The sequence below is a fragment of the Capsella rubella genome, unplaced genomic scaffold, assembly GCF_000375325.1.
Source record: "Capsella rubella cultivar Monte Gargano unplaced genomic scaffold, Caprub1_0 scaffold_4, whole genome shotgun sequence".
Taxonomy (NCBI): domain Eukaryota; kingdom Viridiplantae; phylum Streptophyta; class Magnoliopsida; order Brassicales; family Brassicaceae; genus Capsella; species Capsella rubella.
The window spans coordinates 12,500,430-12,519,259 of NW_006238920.1; the positions used below are offsets into that span (position 1 = coordinate 12,500,430).

The window sequence follows — 18,830 nt, forward strand, 5'->3', positions numbered from 1 at the left end:
TTTGGTTTATTAAGCATACGTCGTCGTTGAGGCTATTCACGATTTGGCGTCAGCATTAGACTTTTTTTTTGCTTTCTAATTCTCCGGTCACCATTTTCCCATTTGTACCGACCGCTTTTAAGATTCCCGCACGATTAGCTGATCAAAATTGGTGGAAGTAGACAAATAGGAGAGGAGCACACTGATCAAATCCAAACTAGAAATGTCCGGCGTCACCGCGGAGCTTATTGCAATGGATGCAACTCGTTTCCAGCACACTCCTTACTACTGGTATTGTTCTTCTTCTTTTCAAACAAAATTTCCCCATAGATTTAGGTTTCTTCAAAGGATAGACTGATTGTTGTAGTTGGTTGATTTCGTTCCTACTTTGGAGAATCTTCTGTCTTTGGTGATTATTTGCCTTATTGGAAAGTAGAACATAGAAGATAAAGATGTTGACTTTCTTTTGTAGTGAAGAGAATGTGTATCTGCTCTGCAAGACGTTGTGCGAGAATGGTGTAGCCGATTCAACGGGTTCTGATCTGTTTGTCGTTTTCATCTCGAATGAAAAGAAGCAGGCAAGCCATGTTTCTTCTCATAAATAATCTTTGTTTCACTGTGGGGTAATTTATTATGTTTGGTCTTGTTTGGTGTTGGAATTATATCTCCATTATGCTGTTTCACGACTTTTGATTGTTCATTTTGAAGTTTCAGTGTTATTCGAATGTGCTCGGTTGTTAATCAGAGTGTTTGTTTGTTACGATGTCCATTATTGATATCTTGGCTAGATGATCTTGTAGGTTCCACTATGGCATCAGAAAGCTAGTCGCAGAGCTGATGGGATTGTACTGTGGGATTATCACGTCATCTGTGTCCAGGTTAATATCATAATGTTTTTGATGTCAGTTTTTATAATTGAACTTGATTTAGGTTTTTGTATTGGCATGAACAGAGCAAGAAAGAAAGTGATTCTGAGCCTTTGGTTTGGGATCTTGATTCGACTCTGCCCTTCCCTTCACCCTTAACCTCATATGTTACTGAAACGATCCAGCCATCTTTTCAGCTTTACGCAGATTACCAGAGGTAACCTATCACTGAACCACTAAGTATGTTCTTATGACTTTGAAGATATTTGTTATCTGGTTTCACGCATGTCAAGATTGAAAGTGTTTCTTCTTCAACTTCTTTATCTCTGTATTACGGGCAAAACAGTTTAGGAAAGGCACAGCAAAGCGTTTTGGTCATTTAATATTGACAAGTATAGAATTGGCTGGGAAAATACAACATTATGTAATGTAGCTGGATTTTTTTCTTTTCTGTTTGGTTGAGATCAGGTTCTTCCGCATCGTGCATGCTCCTCTCTTCTTTAAGCATTTTGCTTCTGATAGAAGACACATGAAAGAGCCTGATGGAAGTTGGACTGCTCCACCTCCACCCTATGAACCCATTATTGCCCAAGGTAAGATGTAACTTCTCAGTTTTCATTCTTTCCTCGACCACTTTCATTTCGTCAGCTCACTTTTGTCTTGCTTCTGAAGATGGAATCTTGCATAATTTGAGCGAGTATATTGCCATGAGCGGTGCGGATACATTGTCGAACTTGGACCCTGAAACTGTGAGAACGGCAATTTCTCAGAAACTTGGTGTTGTGGTGAGCCACAATCAACTTCAGGATCTCTTCACGAAGCTTCCTTAAACATGTCAATGTCTTTTCTTTATGGGATCAAAATTGTGTCATCACTTGTAAATTCAGCCTTGTTTCCAACTGTCTCAAACATTTGTTTTTGTCTTCATTGATGAAGTAGAGACTGATTTTTGAAGGGAAACATTATACACTCACAAAACGTATGGTTACAATGGAACATTACATGACTTACTCCACAACCCCCAGAAGAAAAAAATTCTGAAAAGGGAACCATGAGAAATGAATCAAAGACACAATCTTTGTATAACTCTGTTTCTATCATTGCAGTAATGCAAGCTCTATACCCTGAGTCAATCATACCAGTTCCATCAGAAGCGGGTCACCCTCAGCCATTTGCTGAACCAGTTTTATAAAATCTTGTTCGCTTGATATGCTCCATGGGTGAACTGCAGGAGCTTTAGCAGAATACAGACTCGAAGAAGTGTTAAACGAAGCTGATTTCCTCTTATATACCATCGAACCAAGAACCGGATCAAAATTCTGAGGCGAATCCATCGACAAAAAGAACATCGGCACAGCCACTTTGTAATGCAAGTCCATATCGCCCACGAGATCAACAAGATCGTTAAAGTCGGTTACGAGTCTTTTGGGCACATAGAATACCTCTGAACTGCATACCTTTAAGGTCTCATGATTGTTCTTGGTGGCGTCCTTGTAGTTCACTTGGAAATGAGCTGGCATTGTACTTACAGTTTTCTTCACTAGCTCGGCTTGTACAGAAAACCAATCAGAGTTCCCTGTTGGTTTGACTGATGTCCATGATTTTGATACCTAAATCATTGGTTTACAACAATAAGTTTTCTTGTAAGGTATACATATCGAGATAGCGATAGCGAAGAAAAAGCCGACAATTTGATGAGAGTATTGTACCTTGTCTGTAGTCCAAATCTTAGACTTGTCAGCTTGAAGTAGATTCCAGTAATTGAGAACTGTATCATCTTCAACAAACAAAAATCCTTCTGCACTACTATATCGATCGAATATCTTCGGTAGATGCCTGAAATATACATACAAAGTTATTATCAGAAGCTTGAATTTAACCAATATATAGTAATCTTGAGCAATCCTTACTTGTAAATGTGATCGAGTTTAGCTTCTTCCACATAGAGATCTGAGTTTTTCTGAGAAGACAATATCACGACAGTTTTGAATACCCGGCCGTAAAGTAACCTCCACTCGAGTGCAGTGCGTTCAACAGGACCGCTACAAAACATAACAAGCACTACATTACCAAAGTTCTTCCTCCACCTAATCAAGTTTCCTATCTCAGTGCTCACTGTGCCAGTCTCCTCAACCCCAAGATGAACCGAAGGCAACTTCCTAGGAACAAACTCTTTTCTATCCCCATGGCCAATACTTGCTCGTGGCCGATCCAATTCCAGCGACATCAATCTCGGTTGTTGGTACCCGACAGCAATCAAATCCTGAAGCCAAGCAGCTGTAAATTTCACATCCTGTTCTGTCCAAAACCCTTCTTCAGCCATAGCAAAGCTCAAATCAAGGATCGTCTCAAAGAAACTATGCTTTTCTGATCTCCAAGCAAGTAAAAAATTTATCAAACGACCAACATTGACATGAAGATCCTTCTCCTCTGCAAAAGGGTAAGCCTCGATTCTGTCAAACCGGTGAGCTGTAGGTGGATAAACAGCAACATAACCACCAAGCTCCCACAAAAGCCTTTGCCCCCAGTAACCTCTCAACACATCAGAAGCCATAGAACTGACCGAAACAGGAAGCATTAACCCCCAAAAGGCGGACGAATGGTAAAGAGTGTTAAAGGAATTAACCGGCACCATAACACCTTGAGGTAAAGCCACTTTAGGAGCATGCTCATCGAACTTGATATCAAAGGCTTCTAAAGTCGTTTTCCTAGTGAAATAAAACACGGAATCAACATCCGGTAAACCGTTTGAAATCCCTTGCTGTATAAACTGCTTACCACCAAAAACCTCAGTGTAATACTCCTCATGATTGATCTCGCCTACATTCTCTAATGGCAAACCTCTAGGCCAAACCGAACGTTGTCCGAAATGAATATAAGGATTAACCACAGTCCTATTGGGGTTCTCATGACTATACTGCAAAATCGGTTCTTGCTTAGAATCTTTACCAACTAACTCAACATCAAAATGCTTCCCCAGATCTCCATCAATCACTTCACCACGATCATCGGCATCGTAGATCTTCTTGGCACCGTGTTGGATAGCAAACAAGTAACCAACACTCTTCCTGACGAAAGAATCATAAGGCAAGTGATCTAAAACTCGAAATCCCAATTCAGCTTGAGCATCGAGAGACAAAAAGATGGAACCTTTGAGAGTCCAATCCTTGGGGGTCGCCGAGTTTCCAATGGCCAGAACCTGCCATCCACGAATCTTGACCAAACTCTTGAGCTCCTCAGAGGGATACTTGGTCACCGACACCACAATCCATTTCTCAGTAAGGAAATTAGCGTAAGGAGAGGTCTTATCGGAGACGACTCGGATCGAATTCCACTTGATTTGAGGGCGAGAGAGAGATTGGAGAGACTGAGTTGACTGTGACTGGAAACAAAGGAGAGAGGCAGTGTCGGTGGTGTTGTAGAGGAAGAAGAGAGCTACTACGGTAACGATAAAGAGAGAGAAGACAGCAATTCTGGTGAGATTCTCAGAGAACCAAGTGGAGAAATCTAGGTTTTTGGGTTCACTAAATCGCCGGATCTGTTGATGAGTAGGGAGTTGTCTGATCTGAGATTTCGGCGGCTTGGCAGGAGACGGCGCCGCACGATCCTGAACCAACATCGGATCAAAGAGGAAGCCCGAAACTCTCTATAAAATACTTCTAAATCAGAACCTTAGATTTGTGATTTGTTCCACCTCAAAAAAAGGAAAATGAGAAATTTGGGTTCGTGTCTCACTGCAAGTAAATGATGTAATGCGGTTGTTGTTGTTGTTGTTGTTGGTTGGAACTGACGTTGCTTAAGCTTCAATGCAATGCACACACAAAAAAAAGGAGCTTTGATTTGGAAAGCGAAGTCTGAGAGTCTCTGTGTGAGCTGTAAGGTCAATGCTTTGGGTTTTTCTTCTTCTATCACCAAAGAGACAACTAAACAGTAATTCCTCTTGATGTATTCTCTGTAGGACCAGACATCACATGAAGCAAAGCTCTTTATAATATCATTTTTGCTAAATTGTTTAATGCATATTAATTACTTACTTTTACTTATAGAACTAGTAATAAGACATACTAATATAGAGTACGAGGATGAAATTTATCAGTGTTGGATACTAAAACGAATTTCCACTATGATGTTTTTCTATATACACTTATCAGTTTTACCAACAGAAATTATGTACAAATTATTAAAAATTAACATATTTTTAGAGCAGTACCACTTTTAATATTTAGACATCGTTTTATTTTTTAATTAAGTCGGAACCAATTTTCCTTTTCATTGTGAAATAGGTCTTCTCTCTGAGGCTATATTGCTTTTCTTCGCCGTCGAATCCGATCTGGAGGTCTCTTGGTTGTACACATGGCACCCAAGGCGGAATCGTTGAGTCTCGAAGAAGTTGCTCGCAGGGTCGCGGACATCGTTCGTTCGACGACTTTGGCCCCGAAGGCGATCAAGACTATCGATGGATCTACGAAGATGGAGCCAGTGCCAGTGGGGCGAGATCAGGGAGCAAAGCCTAACGGTGCCCCTATCCAAAGTTTCAGCAAACTCTAATTAATTATTCTCCAATAATAGAATGTCAAATTTATTTTCTTAAACGTTCTTTTTTTTTTTTTCTAATTCGGAGTTCATCAACCTTTGTCGAGTGTTTCCAAACAAAAGGATTCGGCCTAATTCAATGTTATCATCGTTTCATTTATTTCGAATAACTGTATTCAGCAAGATCCTCAATTTGTGATTATATAACCAACCCAAGGGTCAACACTTGGTAACAAAAATAGTAATAGCATTCAAAAGAAAAGATGAGCAAATGTGTGTTCTGAGAATGAGGTAAACTTCAAACTCTCTCAAGTCTCAACTGAAACCATTGTCCCAAAAGCCTCACTCCATAGTAAAAGACCAGCAACTTGTGCAAGAACCTAAGCTACAACATGGTAAAGGTAAATAGCGATGGGACAATTTGATGATGTAGTAGAATCTTTGGTTCATTACTCAGACATTTTGATTCTTACCATTTTTCAATTGCTTTCGAGACATTAGCGAAGACGCAAAACAAGTGGTCTTTGTTCAAAACATCTCTACAGAAATGACAAATGTCAAAAGCTACAGAAAATGCTCGATTTACCCAGTTTCATAAGCTTGGTTCCACTTATTCAGCACAGGGTTTTCTGAACTAAAGGCTAGGGATGTATCAGATCAAATCTTACCATATTCATTCAAAAGTCAATCAGCAACCGCTTAAGATTATCCGTAAGAGCTGAGCTGACTATAAATGGCCTTTGTTCAAAATATCTTCAAAACTGAACTGAGTTGAGTTTCATCAGCCCTCACAGTTTGGGTTGTCCGCATCCCCTGAACGAACCATGAAGAGGTTGGGACTTTCTGAAACTAACAATGTCTTCGATTTCAACAGATGGTGATGGGACTTCCTCTTTGTCACTTGCCATTTCCTTCAAATGCTGGCTCCCGTATACTCTTATGCTCAGAGATTTCTTCCTTGCTGCTCCAACCTTTATGTATTCGTCGAAGAAATCTATCAACTCTTGCTTCTGAAGCTGCTTCAGCGCAGCGACCTGCCAACAAAATAAACCCATTCTCTCATCGATCAGTCGCTCTCAAAAACCTTCACCCCAACTTGAACTTAATTATAGCTGTGATACAACTATTCAAAGAAGTATATATGTATGGGTCATGGATCAACCAAGTGTTGATCCTATAGGCGGTTTTCTTAGTTTAAGAGAAAATATAGAACGGAAAAAGCTGTTCCTGTACCTCTGCCTCTTTACGGTTGAATTTGAGTGTTCCACTTTGAATCTCTCGCCAGTAAAAACGGGATTCCTCCTTCAAGTTCTTGTGTTTTTCAAGCTTCATGTCTATTAGAGCAGTTACATTGCTCTAGAGAAAGAGTGACTCGTATAAGTTAATACCTATGCTTGCGGATCATATTGCATAGCTAAGATTAACTGAGATATATAACTAACTGGTTGATCAATCTTACCTTGAAATCCTCATCACTCATCTCGTAAAGTTTACTCTCAAAGTTCTTCAGTAATGACTCCACCCTCGAATCAATATGTCCAGGACCCTATTACAGATTTAAAATCCATCTAGGAATTTAGTGAGATGAGCCTTACTTAGAATATATGACAGAGATGGCTGGATGGTTTAGTACCTTAACTGAGGACTGGATAATGAACTGAACACCATAGATGCCAGAATCGTTCCTAAGTTGCAAAAGAAAGCGCGATTAAACAGAATTAAGGAGATTATTATTAAGAAACACAAGGAAAATTCCAGTGTACCTCTGAGCAAGTGCAGTGATATAACCAAGTTGCTCGACTGTTCTAAGTTGGTGAAAGGTGGCTTGCTTTGCAACGAGACCGAATAACTGAAGTTTAATATTCATGGCAAAATCATCTCTATGAACCTGTTTGTGGCAACGAAAGTTACAGTTAGCCAAAGTAATATGATATCTGGATTTATGTTCTAAGATTATACCGAGATCTACACGAAGAAACTCCAAACAAGACATAAAAATTGGTAGATACTAAGAAATTACCTGAATATAGTGCACTAGAGCAGAATTTTCATCACTGGGGTTTGAACCATCTTGGTGATGGAAATACTTCAGTCCTTTTCCGAGCTCGACAACCCTATTAGTGATGTGCTGGGATGGGAACAAAGGTCGGCAAATCGGTTTTGGTTCGTTAAAAAGAACATCTTCAATATGCTTGACCATTGACTCAGCTTCATTATTCTCCACATTACCTGAAATGAAGTAAGTATTCAAACATCAAAGACAGCTTCCAAAGAAAGAAGAAGAAAGACAAAAACAGAAAACGTCACAGCCAAAGAAGATCATAGTTAATAAATAACTGAACAAAAAATGTTGATACCTGCTACATAACACTCAATAAATGTCCTTGATAACAACATTGGAACAAACTTAGCTACGTCTTCAGCTTCCAAATGAGAAAGGACATCCAGTTCCTCTGTCCAAGGCCAGGTTTGATCTTGTAATATCAGTGAGCAGTAATACATTGCTTGGTGATATGGCTGTCGAAATTTGTAATTTTGATACTCCTTTGTGACAGTTTCCTAGTAAAGGATATGGAAACAGAATAACACTGATTCAATTAATCTGGTATAGTGGACGTCGTTCAACCACAATTAAATTATAAAAAGATAGGTCTGACATGGTTACCTTGATAACAGCAAATCTGTCAGGTTTAACTTCAAAATTTGCGATCTTTCCAACAACAGTTTCCAGCAAGGTCCTCAATTTGTGGTTATAACCAAGAAGGGTCAACTGAAGAACAAAAGCAGGTACGGTCAGGAAAAATAAGAGAAAAAACATTCAGTAAAAGATGAGGGAAATGTCAAACTCACCTCAAAACCATTGTCTGAAAGGCTCACTCCATAGTAAAGACCAGCAACTTGTGCATAATAAGCTAAAACACAGAACAAGTAAATAGTGATGGGACAGTTTTTTCAAAATAGAATCCTTGTGTCTTTACTCATTTTATTTTACTTTCTTATACTATATTTCATTTGTCTTCGAGACATACAACAAACATGCAAACCAAGCAGAAAACTCGAAAGCAGTAATGACATTTAGCTACAAGAAATTGCTCAATCAACAGCATGTAGTATTGCATAAGACAAGTTTTGGTGCTTCATGGACAATTTACCAATTTCAGAGGCTTTGTTCCACTTAATTGGCAGAGTTCTCTGAACTAAAGCCTAGAGAAAATCCTTAGTCGAAAGGAAAATATTGAGAGACGCATCGACTGAATCTTACCGTATTCATTCAAATAGTCCATCAGCAACCGTGTAAAAATATCAGTAAGAACTGCTGCGTCAGGAGAGCTGACGGCAAGTGGGCAGTTGAAATCCATTTTAACATATGCCTTCGGTTTTGAGAAAATTGTATCTGGCTTGTACCACAATCTTGAAAAAGGCGTTTTTCTCAACAAAACTGGAATTGTTTCCTGTTCCAGAACTTGATCACATAAGATGACCGCTTCATGCATTAGAAAATTTAAAAGATTCTTATAATTTATGCAATGAAATTGAACCTTGTCTTTAGCATCCTTTAATGACAAATCTGTAGGAATAAAGACATTAGGCGCTGGTAAATGCAGATTTACATCAGGAGCAGACTGCACCCATTCCTGTAATTATTTTACATAAACCCACAAATTTATCAAAGAACAAAATTTGTTCTAACAAGACTTGAAGTGGAGGTAGTAGTCGCATAGAAAATAAATGAATCATTTCGAGCTAATATAACGCATCAAAAAGTAAACCTGAATGGTGGAAATGGTTATCTTCTCAAGAGAATAGGCAGTGTTATACCAAGGCTCCGCCTTGTCAGTAAGTCCTTCAAATTTCTGTGATTCCCAAAAAATTCTACAAAAAAGCAATGGAATTAGCAAAATTCTTTGAAATTCCAGTGCTTTAAATAGTAAACTCTGATAACTTGACGTAAAAGGTAAAAGTAAACTCCAGAAAAACAAAAGGGAATAGTACATAAATTAGCCATCATATATATCAATAGCAATAAAAGCCTCAAGTGCCATCCTCATTTATTTTTCAGAATAAATAGAAAAAAAAAATGTAAAGTTAGCTTAGGCGAAGACCACAATTTCACCATAACTTTAATGTATGCAAAGTAAAACTCTTAACCACAGCCTTACCGAACTTTACTAGGAGAAAGCTCATCGACAACTTTTTGTAGAATCGCTGGATTAAATTTCGTAGGCAATGATGATCCAACCAGCCAATCCTTGGTCGGATATATCTGAAGAGTAATAGCAAAGGATACAGAAGATTTTAAAAGAACTGTTATTTCTTAGCCATGAGCATAGGTTTGCGCTTTAATGATACAAATTACAAAACTTAAGTCACTTTTCCTAACTTTCATATGCACGATTTATTGAAGGAATGATTGATGCCATGGTAACAACAGCGGTAAGCATGTTTAAAAATAAAGCTTACACAAAAGCAAAGAGCTAAAATGATCACCTGCATGTTTGATGCAATATCCACTATATAGGACATTGGTGGTATTTTGTCTTGATAATGAAATTTCGTCTCACAAATAGCTGAGAGCTTTAATAGCAATAAACGATGTATTAGCAATATTAAAGTCAAAAGTAATAAAAACACAGTAAAAAAATGGGAAGATACAATCATAGCATATCAGTAGCAATATATAGAATGCTGTTGCATATCCATACCTCATCAAAAATCCACTGGCAAACACCAGTCTGTTGTAATAGCTGAATGTAGTTGAACAGCAGCCCTAAAATCTCTTGCATGTGCTCTGTAAACCCACCAAGGAGAAAACCCAGAAATTTATCATGTAGTTACCAAACACCAAACACACCCATACTTTCTATTCACACAAGTCATCAGAATACTGTTGTGAACTTCCTCGAATGAAAAAAAAAAAAAAAATAGAAAAGAAAAACCCACCATGGCCAGCATCGGTAAGATCAATTGAAACCTTGAAGAAAGAATAATCTAGAGTCCACTCTCCTTCACCAGCAGAAAGTCCCGTTGCCCAACCTGCAAGCAATAAGAAGAATTAAGCCAGACTACTAAATGTAGTAATCGAGCATGTTTCTTCAGGGAATAACATCAGCAACCTGTCCCAACCAAGAAGTTTGTTTACTTGACTAGGATGAAACTCTCTAAAAGACAAAGACGTCCACTTTCAATAAGTGGTTTTATAAAATCCTCCCATGCTACTCTATGAAAAAAGTAGTTAGGGCACCCCAGGCTACACTCCATGCCAAGATACCAGAAAAAAAAAGAAGATTTTATCTATACCAAATGAAACACCCACAGGTTGTTCTGAAGTAATTTTCTAATTATCTTTTAGGGAACCGAGTCTTGTCACATTTCAAGAGGGTAAGAGAAGGAGATTGAAGATTGAACTTGATGTGTGCCCAATAGAAAACCTACCCAAGGTTTTTAGGGCATGAAACAAACTTCCTTCACCCTCATGACCAATTAGATGCCCAAGGTACTGGCTTGGTGCTTCCTCGTAATGATGAATACTAGGAGTTACTGGCCATGAAACACCCAGCTTGTGTCCTTGCTTTATCGGAACAGCCTTCACAAGAATCTAAAACCAAAATAATACAATAGCACCGTAAACATTCTAGCATGATATATCTTCATTTCAAAATATAATTTAAATGTTCGGAAGGAAAAAATAACCTGCAAATGGTCATCAGTACATGGCTGGCCAGGAAATCTAGGGACAACTTTGTTGGTGTTTTGGATTTCCTGGAACATCCCTTCCACAAGATCTTGAATTTTATCAAGGCTTTCTGAAAACATTCAGAGCAAACCATTAGCACAGGTGTTACCTAATTAAACATTTTTATCTCCTTATAAAAGAAAATCTGAGTTTCGTGTTAGCACCAAAACATACCCTTCCCATAGACAACCAGATGCATGAGGTTGGCAGAATAATGTTCCTCATAGAATTTAATAAGCTCACTTCTTGTATCCACTCCTTTCGCTTGGGGTCGTACATGAAGTGTATCCATGTTCCCTAAGCACAAACCTCACTTGTTTAGCATGAGAAAGATATTGGAATCACAACTGACTATCTGTATTCATCAGAATAAATCTCTATCCATGAGTGGCAGTCAACAGTAATAACAGTAGGAAAATTATAACATATACCTGTGCTAAACTTGTGATACGGATGGTCTTCTTTGCTAAGATGCTTTTGTAACTGTTACGAAGAAAATGAAGAAAAATGAGTCATATACATAAAAATAACTCTGAATATTGTTTTTAAGACCAGAGATATACCTGTCGAATTCGCCAACCATCAGAGAGTAAGTTTTTTTGATTTTCTGGAGAAAGAAAACTCATTATAACCTGTTTAGTTCAAAAACTGCAGCAAGAAAAACGTAAAGAAAAATAAAATCGAGCAAACCTGAGTCAACAGCCTTAATTTCTCTCATCGTAGCATCAGCTGACATTAGTGGTTTGATAAAGAACTGAGCAAATCTGATTTAAGCAGCAACAAAAGAATCTTACACACGGAAAAACAAATGGTAAAAGATTAGAGAAGATTGTTATCAAGAGTAAAACAACACCAACTGTACCTGTCCAAAGCCTCAACGAAACAGTCAGCATTAACATCAAAATGGTAGTTTGTCTCTTCAGAGGCTGTATATGCATTTGTGCTACCTCCATGCTACATCAAGAAAAATCCATATCTATTATATCGAGTGAATAAAGAACAAAAACTTGGAGTATGTGTTGAGTACAAATCACAAAAATTGTATGGATATACATAATACCTCTGTGATGTACTTGGAGTAACTATCTTCCTGCGGATATTTTTCACTTGCATAAAATAGCATATGCTCTAACAACCAAAAATCCAATAGCAAACCATTATAACAAATTCACTCCATATTAAAACTAGATAGTTTAATCAATGAAAGATAGCACAGTGCTTGAATCATTCCATGGCAAATAACTATTGTGTACACGAATTAAGACGGTACAAATTTCAAAATCCTGAGAAACTCGACTTCTACATGAGACAGTAAAAAACTTGAAAATTTTAAAGTACCTAGGAAATGAGCAATCCCTTCTAATCCTTGTGGGTCAGAGAAGGATCCAACACTAACGCTCATTGAAGCAGCACACTTGAAGAAAAGAATCAAAGTATACGAATCAGTAAAAAACATAAAAAATCCAAAACTAAATACCACAATTCAAATCGTAGCGATCTCAAACCTTATCCGTATCGGGATCGCTGATCAACAGGACCTGGAGCAAGTTCTTCAGGACAATCATCCTATATTCCCTGCTGTCCGTACGTGGCTTCAGTATCTCAGCACCTTGCACCGTCGTGTTCGATTTCTCGACGGCCATCTTCGTTTCGATTAGGATTATGTTTCGTCTTCGGTGGGTCGTCTTCGCTCTTTACCTCACTTTTCCGGCGTCTATTCTTTTTTTTCTTCTGTGCTCAGACTCAGACAAATACAGAGGAATAGAGGAATTTATCTACTGTGCTAATGTCTACGTCTGAATATTATCGACGGTATACGTTTAGGCACGTCATCCGAATCCAACAGCCTACCACAAACAAACTTAAGTCATTTTTATATTATGAATATATTCCCATAAGAGCTATAGAAGAAGTCTTATTAATGTTGACCCTGTTTGTTATAAGTCTTTGTAAAAAAAATTACCTTCAAATAATGTTTTTATAGATCACACTTCAGTTTCAATCTGTCATATATTTTAGCAATACATGTATATGGAATTATGGACAAGTGATGATGTATATATATTATGTATGCCCGGCCCGCAGCAACTCCAGTGATATTGCTTGCTGCCAGTACCATCTCATATATCTTACTATCTTAGCATTACATACGTTAGACATTAACACATTGCAATAATGCATCACGAAATACTTCATATATACATTTATACATAAAAGCATCCCATCCTGTTTTTCGTTTGATTTTTTTTCCTTTATATGATTAATGAAATTATATAACTTACTTTATAAACCTAATATCGTCTTCAAAATTACGAGTATTTAAGATAAAAACTAACTGACAGTTAGTAAGAAGGTGCATGTATATATATTTTTGAGGAGGCACGGTCTCACTTCCCAATTCCCATGTGTAACATTAAAGAGCTCGTTATTGCTTTTTTTTTTTTCCTTTCTATTCGGAATACTTTGTGTCATCGATCAACCAAGTACAACTGCACAAATCATCACTTCTATGATCAAAAACTCTTGTGCAGGGGCTTACGGTAAACCGAGTACCACAAATACTAGCTAATATATCAATTAAATGACAACTCTACTAATTAAGTTGAAAACTCTTTCATCCTTCTCTTTTAATTTCATTTTACAGTTTCCATACATATTAGATATATTTCTGCGTCACTGGTATGAGTTACAAGATTAATGACGACGACAATAACAACAAAAATGTAGAGCAACCACAAATTTCTTACGTATAGAATATGATATGTCGTGTTTCTCTTCTTCTTATTGTAATAAAGAAAATATTCAGTCTCATAAGAATCCACAAATTGTTAATGGGCCGGGAGAACAACAACACTATCAAGAACAGGCCCACAAAGATGGCCGAAATCATGAAGCTTTGTATGATAAAACGCACTATAAAAGGTTAGCCTCGTTCGATTCGAATCGGCCACAAACCTGAAATGCCCCGTTTTGAACGCTCCCTTACCTTCTGACATAAAAGAAAGTTTAAATGGCTCTTTTCCCGCGAACGCTTCCACCATCATCGACCCGTGGCAGCCGTTTTGTGCATCGCCTACCGCGTATGAGAGCATGTATGCTTTACCAGCGATGGTACGGATGATCTGTGCGATTGCACTTTCTCTACCAGCAACGAGCTCAACGGCTGCTTGTCCGTAAGGAACTTTAAAATGACGCCTATCGATGTATTTCACCGGTTTGAGGGATTCAACGATCCATCCCGGAAGCGGGGAGATAAAATCTTGGATCCTTGCGGGAATCAAGATTCCGGTTGAGAAATTAGCGAAAACGTGTGGACCAACCTCGAAACCTCCATTTTTCACCAAGTTACCTAAGATGACAAAAACAAAAGTTGACCGGCTTAATATACACACAAAGCTAAAATATAAGGACCAAGTTGCAAAAACAAAAATAAAGTAAACCGGATATGTACCGGTTAATTGATTTACCTCTGGTATACCGGAGAGGAAGAATCTCCTTGATAGCGACAACATCTAAGAGAGGTCCACAGGTGCGGTCTTCTTGAACACCAGGGTTATGGAAAGTGACCTTAACCACATCGGACATTGCCTTGAAAGCCCAAGCGTAAGTGTCTCCACCATCTGAGCTAAATACGGTCTGGATGGGAAGCTCATTGGCTTGACCAGGCACAGAGACTTTGATATTCTCGTCCTGAGCGCAAGTTCTAGTGGCTCCGAACGTCAGAGAGTAGACTAAGCCACGCTTCACTTTCAAGTCCTGAGAGATGGTACCTAAGCTTCCTAATCTAACCGCGTGGACTCCACGTGGGACTGGAAAATAGAATCCTCCCGGCTGAGGTCCACCGGAGACTAGCTCCACGTGGCCGGCGATTTGCCAGTGAGGGAGAGAGTTAGCGCCGATTATTTGTCGACCCTTCATGTTTGATTTGAGAGGGGTTTGCTCAAAGTTTCCATTTGGAAGAAGCCCTATAGATATGGAAACCACAAATGTTAATTACAACTTCGTTCGTGCATGGGATAAATTGATCTATATAGAGATGAATATTACAACTTCAGTTGGTTATCTTACCGTCTAGATGAGGAATTCTACGTGGTCGGAGGCTGGGAGAGCCATGGCAGAGAGAGAGAAGGAGCAGAAAGCAAAGAGAGTGATAGATTGACATTTTAAAGTCTTATTAATTAGTTGGCCTATATCAAATGAGGCTCATGTGGGCTATATATAGCGGTTACACTGAGATTTTACAAACAACATAAAGAAACGAAGAGGAAGCAGCAGCATGTACATTTTTGGATATACACAATAATAAATTTGTTTATTTAAAGATGGTTTTTGTAGACGTAGACGAAGGGAAACTTGAGCCACGTTGAAGACCGCACCTTACGAGCCGCAATGTATGACTCACTGTCTGTCATGTTATTTCGATTATGAAAAGATCCAATACCATTTACTAATTAGTACTTTACAGGAGGCATCAGTTATATTTAGTGTGTGCAGTGCAGTGAGATACCACTAGATGTAGTTGGCTATAAATAAAATGAGGTTATCAGATGCGACGCTGAAAAATATGTGACGAACCTTCCAAGCACAGAGTTTTCTATAACAGATATAATACGAGTCGATTGGTAACGCAACACGAGCGACGATATCGATGTGATAATTAACAAAGTACAGTGGATATCATAGTATGTTGTTTAACTGATATGCTGGATTCAAATTGGTAGATGCACCCTGAATTAAACCGACCAAAATTGAAATTATTTCTGTTTAGCTATATAAGTTTACAACTGTACGTATATGTACATTGCATCATACGTAAGATTAGATGAAACATATATATTCACTTTTTGGTTTTTCTTTTTTTTTGGACAAAAACTTTTTGGTTCTTTTATATGCAATAGACTATGTAATATATTATTGTGTTTGTTTTAATAAAGCTTCACGTTTAACTTTAAATATTAAACCTTTAACGTTTAAACAAAGAAAACAGTCGGTGAGATTTACGATTAATAGCGCATGTGTGTGTGTACACATTACACAAGAGACATGAAACGCAGTCCACATATGGTCTCCGCTGATTAATCATTAATCATCGCCATGATTTGCTCTTTAAGTCAAATTTACGTCCATAGAAAATATATAAGCTTTTGATTTGACTTTTATTTGTGGTTTTAATCCTGAATCTAATTTTTTTAATATGTGATGTATTTGATCTACAGATCCACATATTTAAATTATCTTGTAAGACTGTTCTGTGTAGTATGCACTTTTTGTTAGCCAAATACTAAATGTAACAATACCAATGACTACATGTAATATTGGATCAATAAACATAAATATTTATATATTAAAATATGTTTACAGAAGTCTAGAAAATGTAATTGAAATCGAAACACCGACTTTATAATGTCTTAATTTCGACGAATAGAGAATGTAGTAGTATTTATTATACTTTATATAGTAGGATATATTATAAGTAATGAAATTAGATTTAACGGGCCAGGACAACCCTAACATTGTCAAGCACAGGCCCACAAAGATGTCCAAAATCATGAAGCTTGGTATGATAAAACCCACTATAGAACGTTATTCTCGTGCGGTTCGAATCGGCACGAAATGCGAAACGCCCCGCTTTGAACGCTCCTTGCCCATTTGAATCGAATTTTACTTTAAACGCCGCTTTTCCCGCAAACGCCTCAACCATCATCGATCCGTGACAACCGTTGTGTGCGTCTCCAACGACGAACGAGAGGATGTAGTTTCTACCGGCGACGGTACGGATGATCTGAGCGATTGCGCTTTCTCTCCCGGCGACGATCTCGATTGCTGCGAGACCTGATGGGACCTTGAAGTGGCGGTTGTCTATGTATTTGACCGGTTTTAGAGATTCGACGATCCATCCTGGAAGCGGTGAGATTAGGTCTTGTATCTTCGCCGGGATTAAGATTCCGGTAGAGAAGTTGCTGAATACGTGTGGACCGATCTCGAATCCGCCGTTTTTCACAAGGTTTCCTGATTAATATTCACGTAAACAAAACTAAAGTTAGGGGGTGAAAGAAAGAATAATTCAAATCTAAGGGCCAAATTGCAAACATTATAGTAGAAGAAATGTGTATGCGGGAGTTTTGGTTAAACCTGGGATCCAACTAAACCCGGTTTAATATAATGTACATCGGTTAATGAAAAAAACATTAAAATGCTAGCTAAAATAAGAACTAAGCCGAACCGGAATTGAAAGTTATATATATATATAGAGTACTACCTTTGTTATACCGGAGAGGAAGAATCTCCTTGATGGCAACAGCGTCAACGATAGGGCCACAAGTAGGGTCTTCTTGAACACCAGGATTATGGAATGTGACCTTAACCAAGTCAGACGTTGCTTTGAAAGCCCAAGCGTACGTATCACCACCATTGGTACTAAACAATGTTTGGATTGGGAGCTCATTGGTCTGACCGGGCACAGAGACTCTGATGTTCTCGTCTTGGGCACAAGTCCTAGTGACACCAAACGTTAGAGAATAGACCAGCCCACGCTTCACTTTCACATACTGAGATATCGATGCTAAGTTTCCTAGCCTAGCTGCGTGGACTCCACGTGGCACCGCGAAATAGAAACCACCGGGTTGTGGACCGCCGGAGACTAACTCTACGTGGCCGGAGATTTCCCAGCGGGGAAGGGAGTATTTGCCAATTATCTGCCTCTTTCTCATGTTTGATTTGTTAGGGATTTGCTCGAAGTTTCCATTTGGGAGAAGCCCTGTAAAAACATCATGAAAAGCCATTATTCATATTTACACCAAATGTGAAAACTATAATTTAATTTATGAATCTACTTGGTATTGGCGGAGTTGCTTATTACACCAATCTTACCACAATCTAATTTTTTTCGAAATACTATTCTCATTGTGTACATTAATATCCGTGACATATGATATCATAGTCGATGTTAAATATATATACTGTATATATTACTCCGGCAATGTTGAGTTTTATTGATGAAAAAAGTATACATTAGCTGTTTGAACGCCATATAATTTGGTTGATTGACTTAGTTAGATTTTGCTTTATATCCTAAAAGACCTATTAATTTTACAACACGTTATTAACAAAACCAAAAAATTACAACAAGTCAATTCCAAAACTTTACTTCCTAGAATTCTTAATACATACCAAAAGAAAACAAATAACATGCATCGACCTACATGATAATTTAGGCACTAACTATATTGGAGTGGTCTTACGTACCATCAAGATGAGGAGTCGTCCGTTGAGCAGGGAAGCTATGAGAACCATGGCAAAGAGAAGCAAGGAAGACCAAGCAAAGAGAGAGAACGAGAGACATCGTCGTGAATATACGCTAAAGTACTGACGCCCGACTAAACAAATCTATCAATTGCCACCTACTAAAGGGCATGCACAAGAGAGTTACTTATGCAATGGGGGTGGTGATATATGCACAAGTTCCTACTAGCTATATATAGCCGACCTACGTATTTTACGTCGTCTTTTGGAATCATTCAAGATAAAGATTAATGATGGAAAAAAATATATATATTAATGATGGAAGAACAATATAATAATGTTAATACGGCGATGCACCGTACGTATTAATACGAAGGTGGTGATAATAGCAAAATAAAGATAAGCAGGAGAGCACGTTGAATATATATCGCCACTAAATGAGCCGCAATGTTTGTGGTGTGTGGCCGTACTGTCCG

At 38.2% G+C, this 18,830-nt stretch overlaps 5 protein-coding genes across 9 annotated transcripts; 1 reads left to right on the top strand and 4 right to left on the bottom strand.

Annotated features, from left to right (window-relative positions):
• The first annotated feature begins 112 nt into the window (after nucleotides 1–112).
• Nucleotides 113–1,805, top strand: LOC17887766 (protein N-terminal glutamine amidohydrolase). Its single transcript, XM_006294905.2, has 6 exons — nucleotides 113–270; nucleotides 452–557; nucleotides 780–857; nucleotides 932–1,062; nucleotides 1,314–1,438; nucleotides 1,518–1,805. The coding sequence occupies exons 1-6, from the start codon at nucleotides 203–205 to the stop codon at nucleotides 1,673–1,675; spliced, it is 666 nt and encodes a 221-aa protein (XP_006294967.1). The 5' UTR covers nucleotides 113–202; the 3' UTR covers nucleotides 1,676–1,805.
• Nucleotides 1,792–4,798, bottom strand: LOC17887564 (probable glycosyltransferase STELLO1). The gene is made up of 3 exons (XM_023783713.1): nucleotides 2,756–4,798; nucleotides 2,555–2,681; nucleotides 1,792–2,455 (listed from the first exon to the last, which is right to left on the bottom strand). Exons 1-3 carry the CDS (start codon nucleotides 4,462–4,464, stop codon nucleotides 1,979–1,981), a joined length of 2,313 nt encoding a protein of 770 aa, XP_023639481.1. The 5' UTR covers nucleotides 4,465–4,798; the 3' UTR covers nucleotides 1,792–1,978.
• A 712-nt stretch (nucleotides 4,799–5,510) lies between these two features.
• LOC17889511 (insulin-degrading enzyme-like 1, peroxisomal) lies at nucleotides 5,511–12,834 on the bottom strand. 5 transcript variants are annotated; one of them, XR_002834210.1, is made up of 28 exons: nucleotides 12,618–12,834; nucleotides 12,451–12,526; nucleotides 12,173–12,240; nucleotides 11,975–12,066; nucleotides 11,803–11,876; nucleotides 11,676–11,719; nucleotides 11,544–11,595; nucleotides 11,287–11,409; nucleotides 11,070–11,182; nucleotides 10,812–10,974; nucleotides 10,320–10,412; nucleotides 10,082–10,167; nucleotides 9,867–9,953; nucleotides 9,539–9,642; nucleotides 9,149–9,251; nucleotides 8,918–9,013; nucleotides 8,641–8,830; nucleotides 8,229–8,290; nucleotides 8,044–8,148; nucleotides 7,736–7,937; nucleotides 7,399–7,607; nucleotides 7,142–7,266; nucleotides 7,012–7,063; nucleotides 6,838–6,924; nucleotides 6,612–6,734; nucleotides 6,047–6,412; nucleotides 5,852–5,917; nucleotides 5,511–5,758 (listed from the first exon to the last, which is right to left on the bottom strand). XR_002834210.1 is itself a non-coding variant. In XM_006293559.2 (26 exons), exons 1-26 carry the CDS (start codon nucleotides 12,753–12,755, stop codon nucleotides 6,167–6,169), a joined length of 2,913 nt encoding a protein of 970 aa, XP_006293621.1. In that variant the 5' UTR covers nucleotides 12,756–12,834; the 3' UTR covers nucleotides 5,514–6,166. The 5 variants fall into 5 exon arrangements, 1 of the variants encoding a protein (XP_006293621.1); XR_002834209.1 differs by having other exon boundaries at nucleotides 5,511–5,763; XR_002834208.1 differs by having other exon boundaries at nucleotides 5,514–5,758; nucleotides 5,852–6,412.
• A 1,040-nt stretch (nucleotides 12,835–13,874) lies between these two features.
• Nucleotides 13,875–15,274, bottom strand: LOC17890372. Its single transcript, XM_006294390.2, has 3 exons — nucleotides 15,181–15,274; nucleotides 14,580–15,077; nucleotides 13,875–14,461 (listed from the first exon to the last, which is right to left on the bottom strand). Exons 1-3 carry the CDS (start codon nucleotides 15,272–15,274, stop codon nucleotides 13,941–13,943), a joined length of 1,113 nt encoding a protein of 370 aa, XP_006294452.1. The 3' UTR covers nucleotides 13,875–13,940.
• A 1,213-nt stretch (nucleotides 15,275–16,487) lies between these two features.
• Nucleotides 16,488–18,454, bottom strand: LOC17889911. Its single transcript, XM_006296330.2, has 3 exons — nucleotides 18,358–18,454; nucleotides 17,372–17,869; nucleotides 16,488–17,121 (listed from the first exon to the last, which is right to left on the bottom strand). Exons 1-3 carry the CDS (start codon nucleotides 18,452–18,454, stop codon nucleotides 16,601–16,603), a joined length of 1,116 nt encoding a protein of 371 aa, XP_006296392.1. The 3' UTR covers nucleotides 16,488–16,600.
• Between the last annotated feature and the right edge of the window lie 376 nt (nucleotides 18,455–18,830).

Coding starts and splice junctions, on each gene's coding strand:
- LOC17889911 (XM_006296330.2), bottom strand. CDS start 18,454: ATGTCTCTCGTTCTCTCTCTTTGCTTGGTCTTCCTTGCTTCTCTTTGC. Junction 17,870..18,357: donor GACGACTCCTCATCTTGATG/GTACGTAAGACC, acceptor ATGTTTTTACAG/GGCTTCTCCCAAATGGAAAC. Junction 17,122..17,371: donor TCCTCTCCGGTATAACAAAG/GTAGTACTCTAT, acceptor AATATTAATCAG/GAAACCTTGTGAAAAACGGC.
- LOC17887564 (XM_023783713.1), bottom strand. CDS start 4,464: ATGTTGGTTCAGGATCGTGCGGCGCCGTCTCCTGCCAAGCCGCCGAAA. Junction 2,682..2,755: donor AAACTCGATCACATTTACAA/GTAAGGATTGCT, acceptor TGTATATTTCAG/GCATCTACCGAAGATATTCG. Junction 2,456..2,554: donor AGATTTGGACTACAGACAAG/GTACAATACTCT, acceptor CCAATGATTTAG/GTATCAAAATCATGGACATC.
- LOC17889511 (XM_006293559.2), bottom strand. CDS start 12,755: ATGGCCGTCGAGAAATCGAACACGACGGTGCAAGGTGCTGAGATACTG. Junction 12,527..12,617: donor GCGATCCCGATACGGATAAG/GTTTGAGATCGC, acceptor CTTTTCTTCAAG/TGTGCTGCTTCAATGAGCGT. Junction 12,241..12,450: donor AGGGATTGCTCATTTCCTAG/GTACTTTAAAAT, acceptor TTTGGTTGTTAG/AGCATATGCTATTTTATGCA.
- LOC17890372 (XM_006294390.2), bottom strand. CDS start 15,274: ATGTCAATCTATCACTCTCTTTGCTTTCTGCTCCTTCTCTCTCTCTGC. Junction 15,078..15,180: donor TAGAATTCCTCATCTAGACG/GTAAGATAACCA, acceptor CCATATCTATAG/GGCTTCTTCCAAATGGAAAC. Junction 14,462..14,579: donor TCCTCTCCGGTATACCAGAG/GTAAATCAATTA, acceptor TTGTCATCTTAG/GTAACTTGGTGAAAAATGGA.
- LOC17887766 (XM_006294905.2), top strand. CDS start 203: ATGTCCGGCGTCACCGCGGAGCTTATTGCAATGGATGCAACTCGTTTC. Junction 558..779: donor TCTCGAATGAAAAGAAGCAG/GCAAGCCATGTT, acceptor ATGATCTTGTAG/GTTCCACTATGGCATCAGAA. Junction 1,439..1,517: donor TGAACCCATTATTGCCCAAG/GTAAGATGTAAC, acceptor TTGCTTCTGAAG/ATGGAATCTTGCATAATTTG.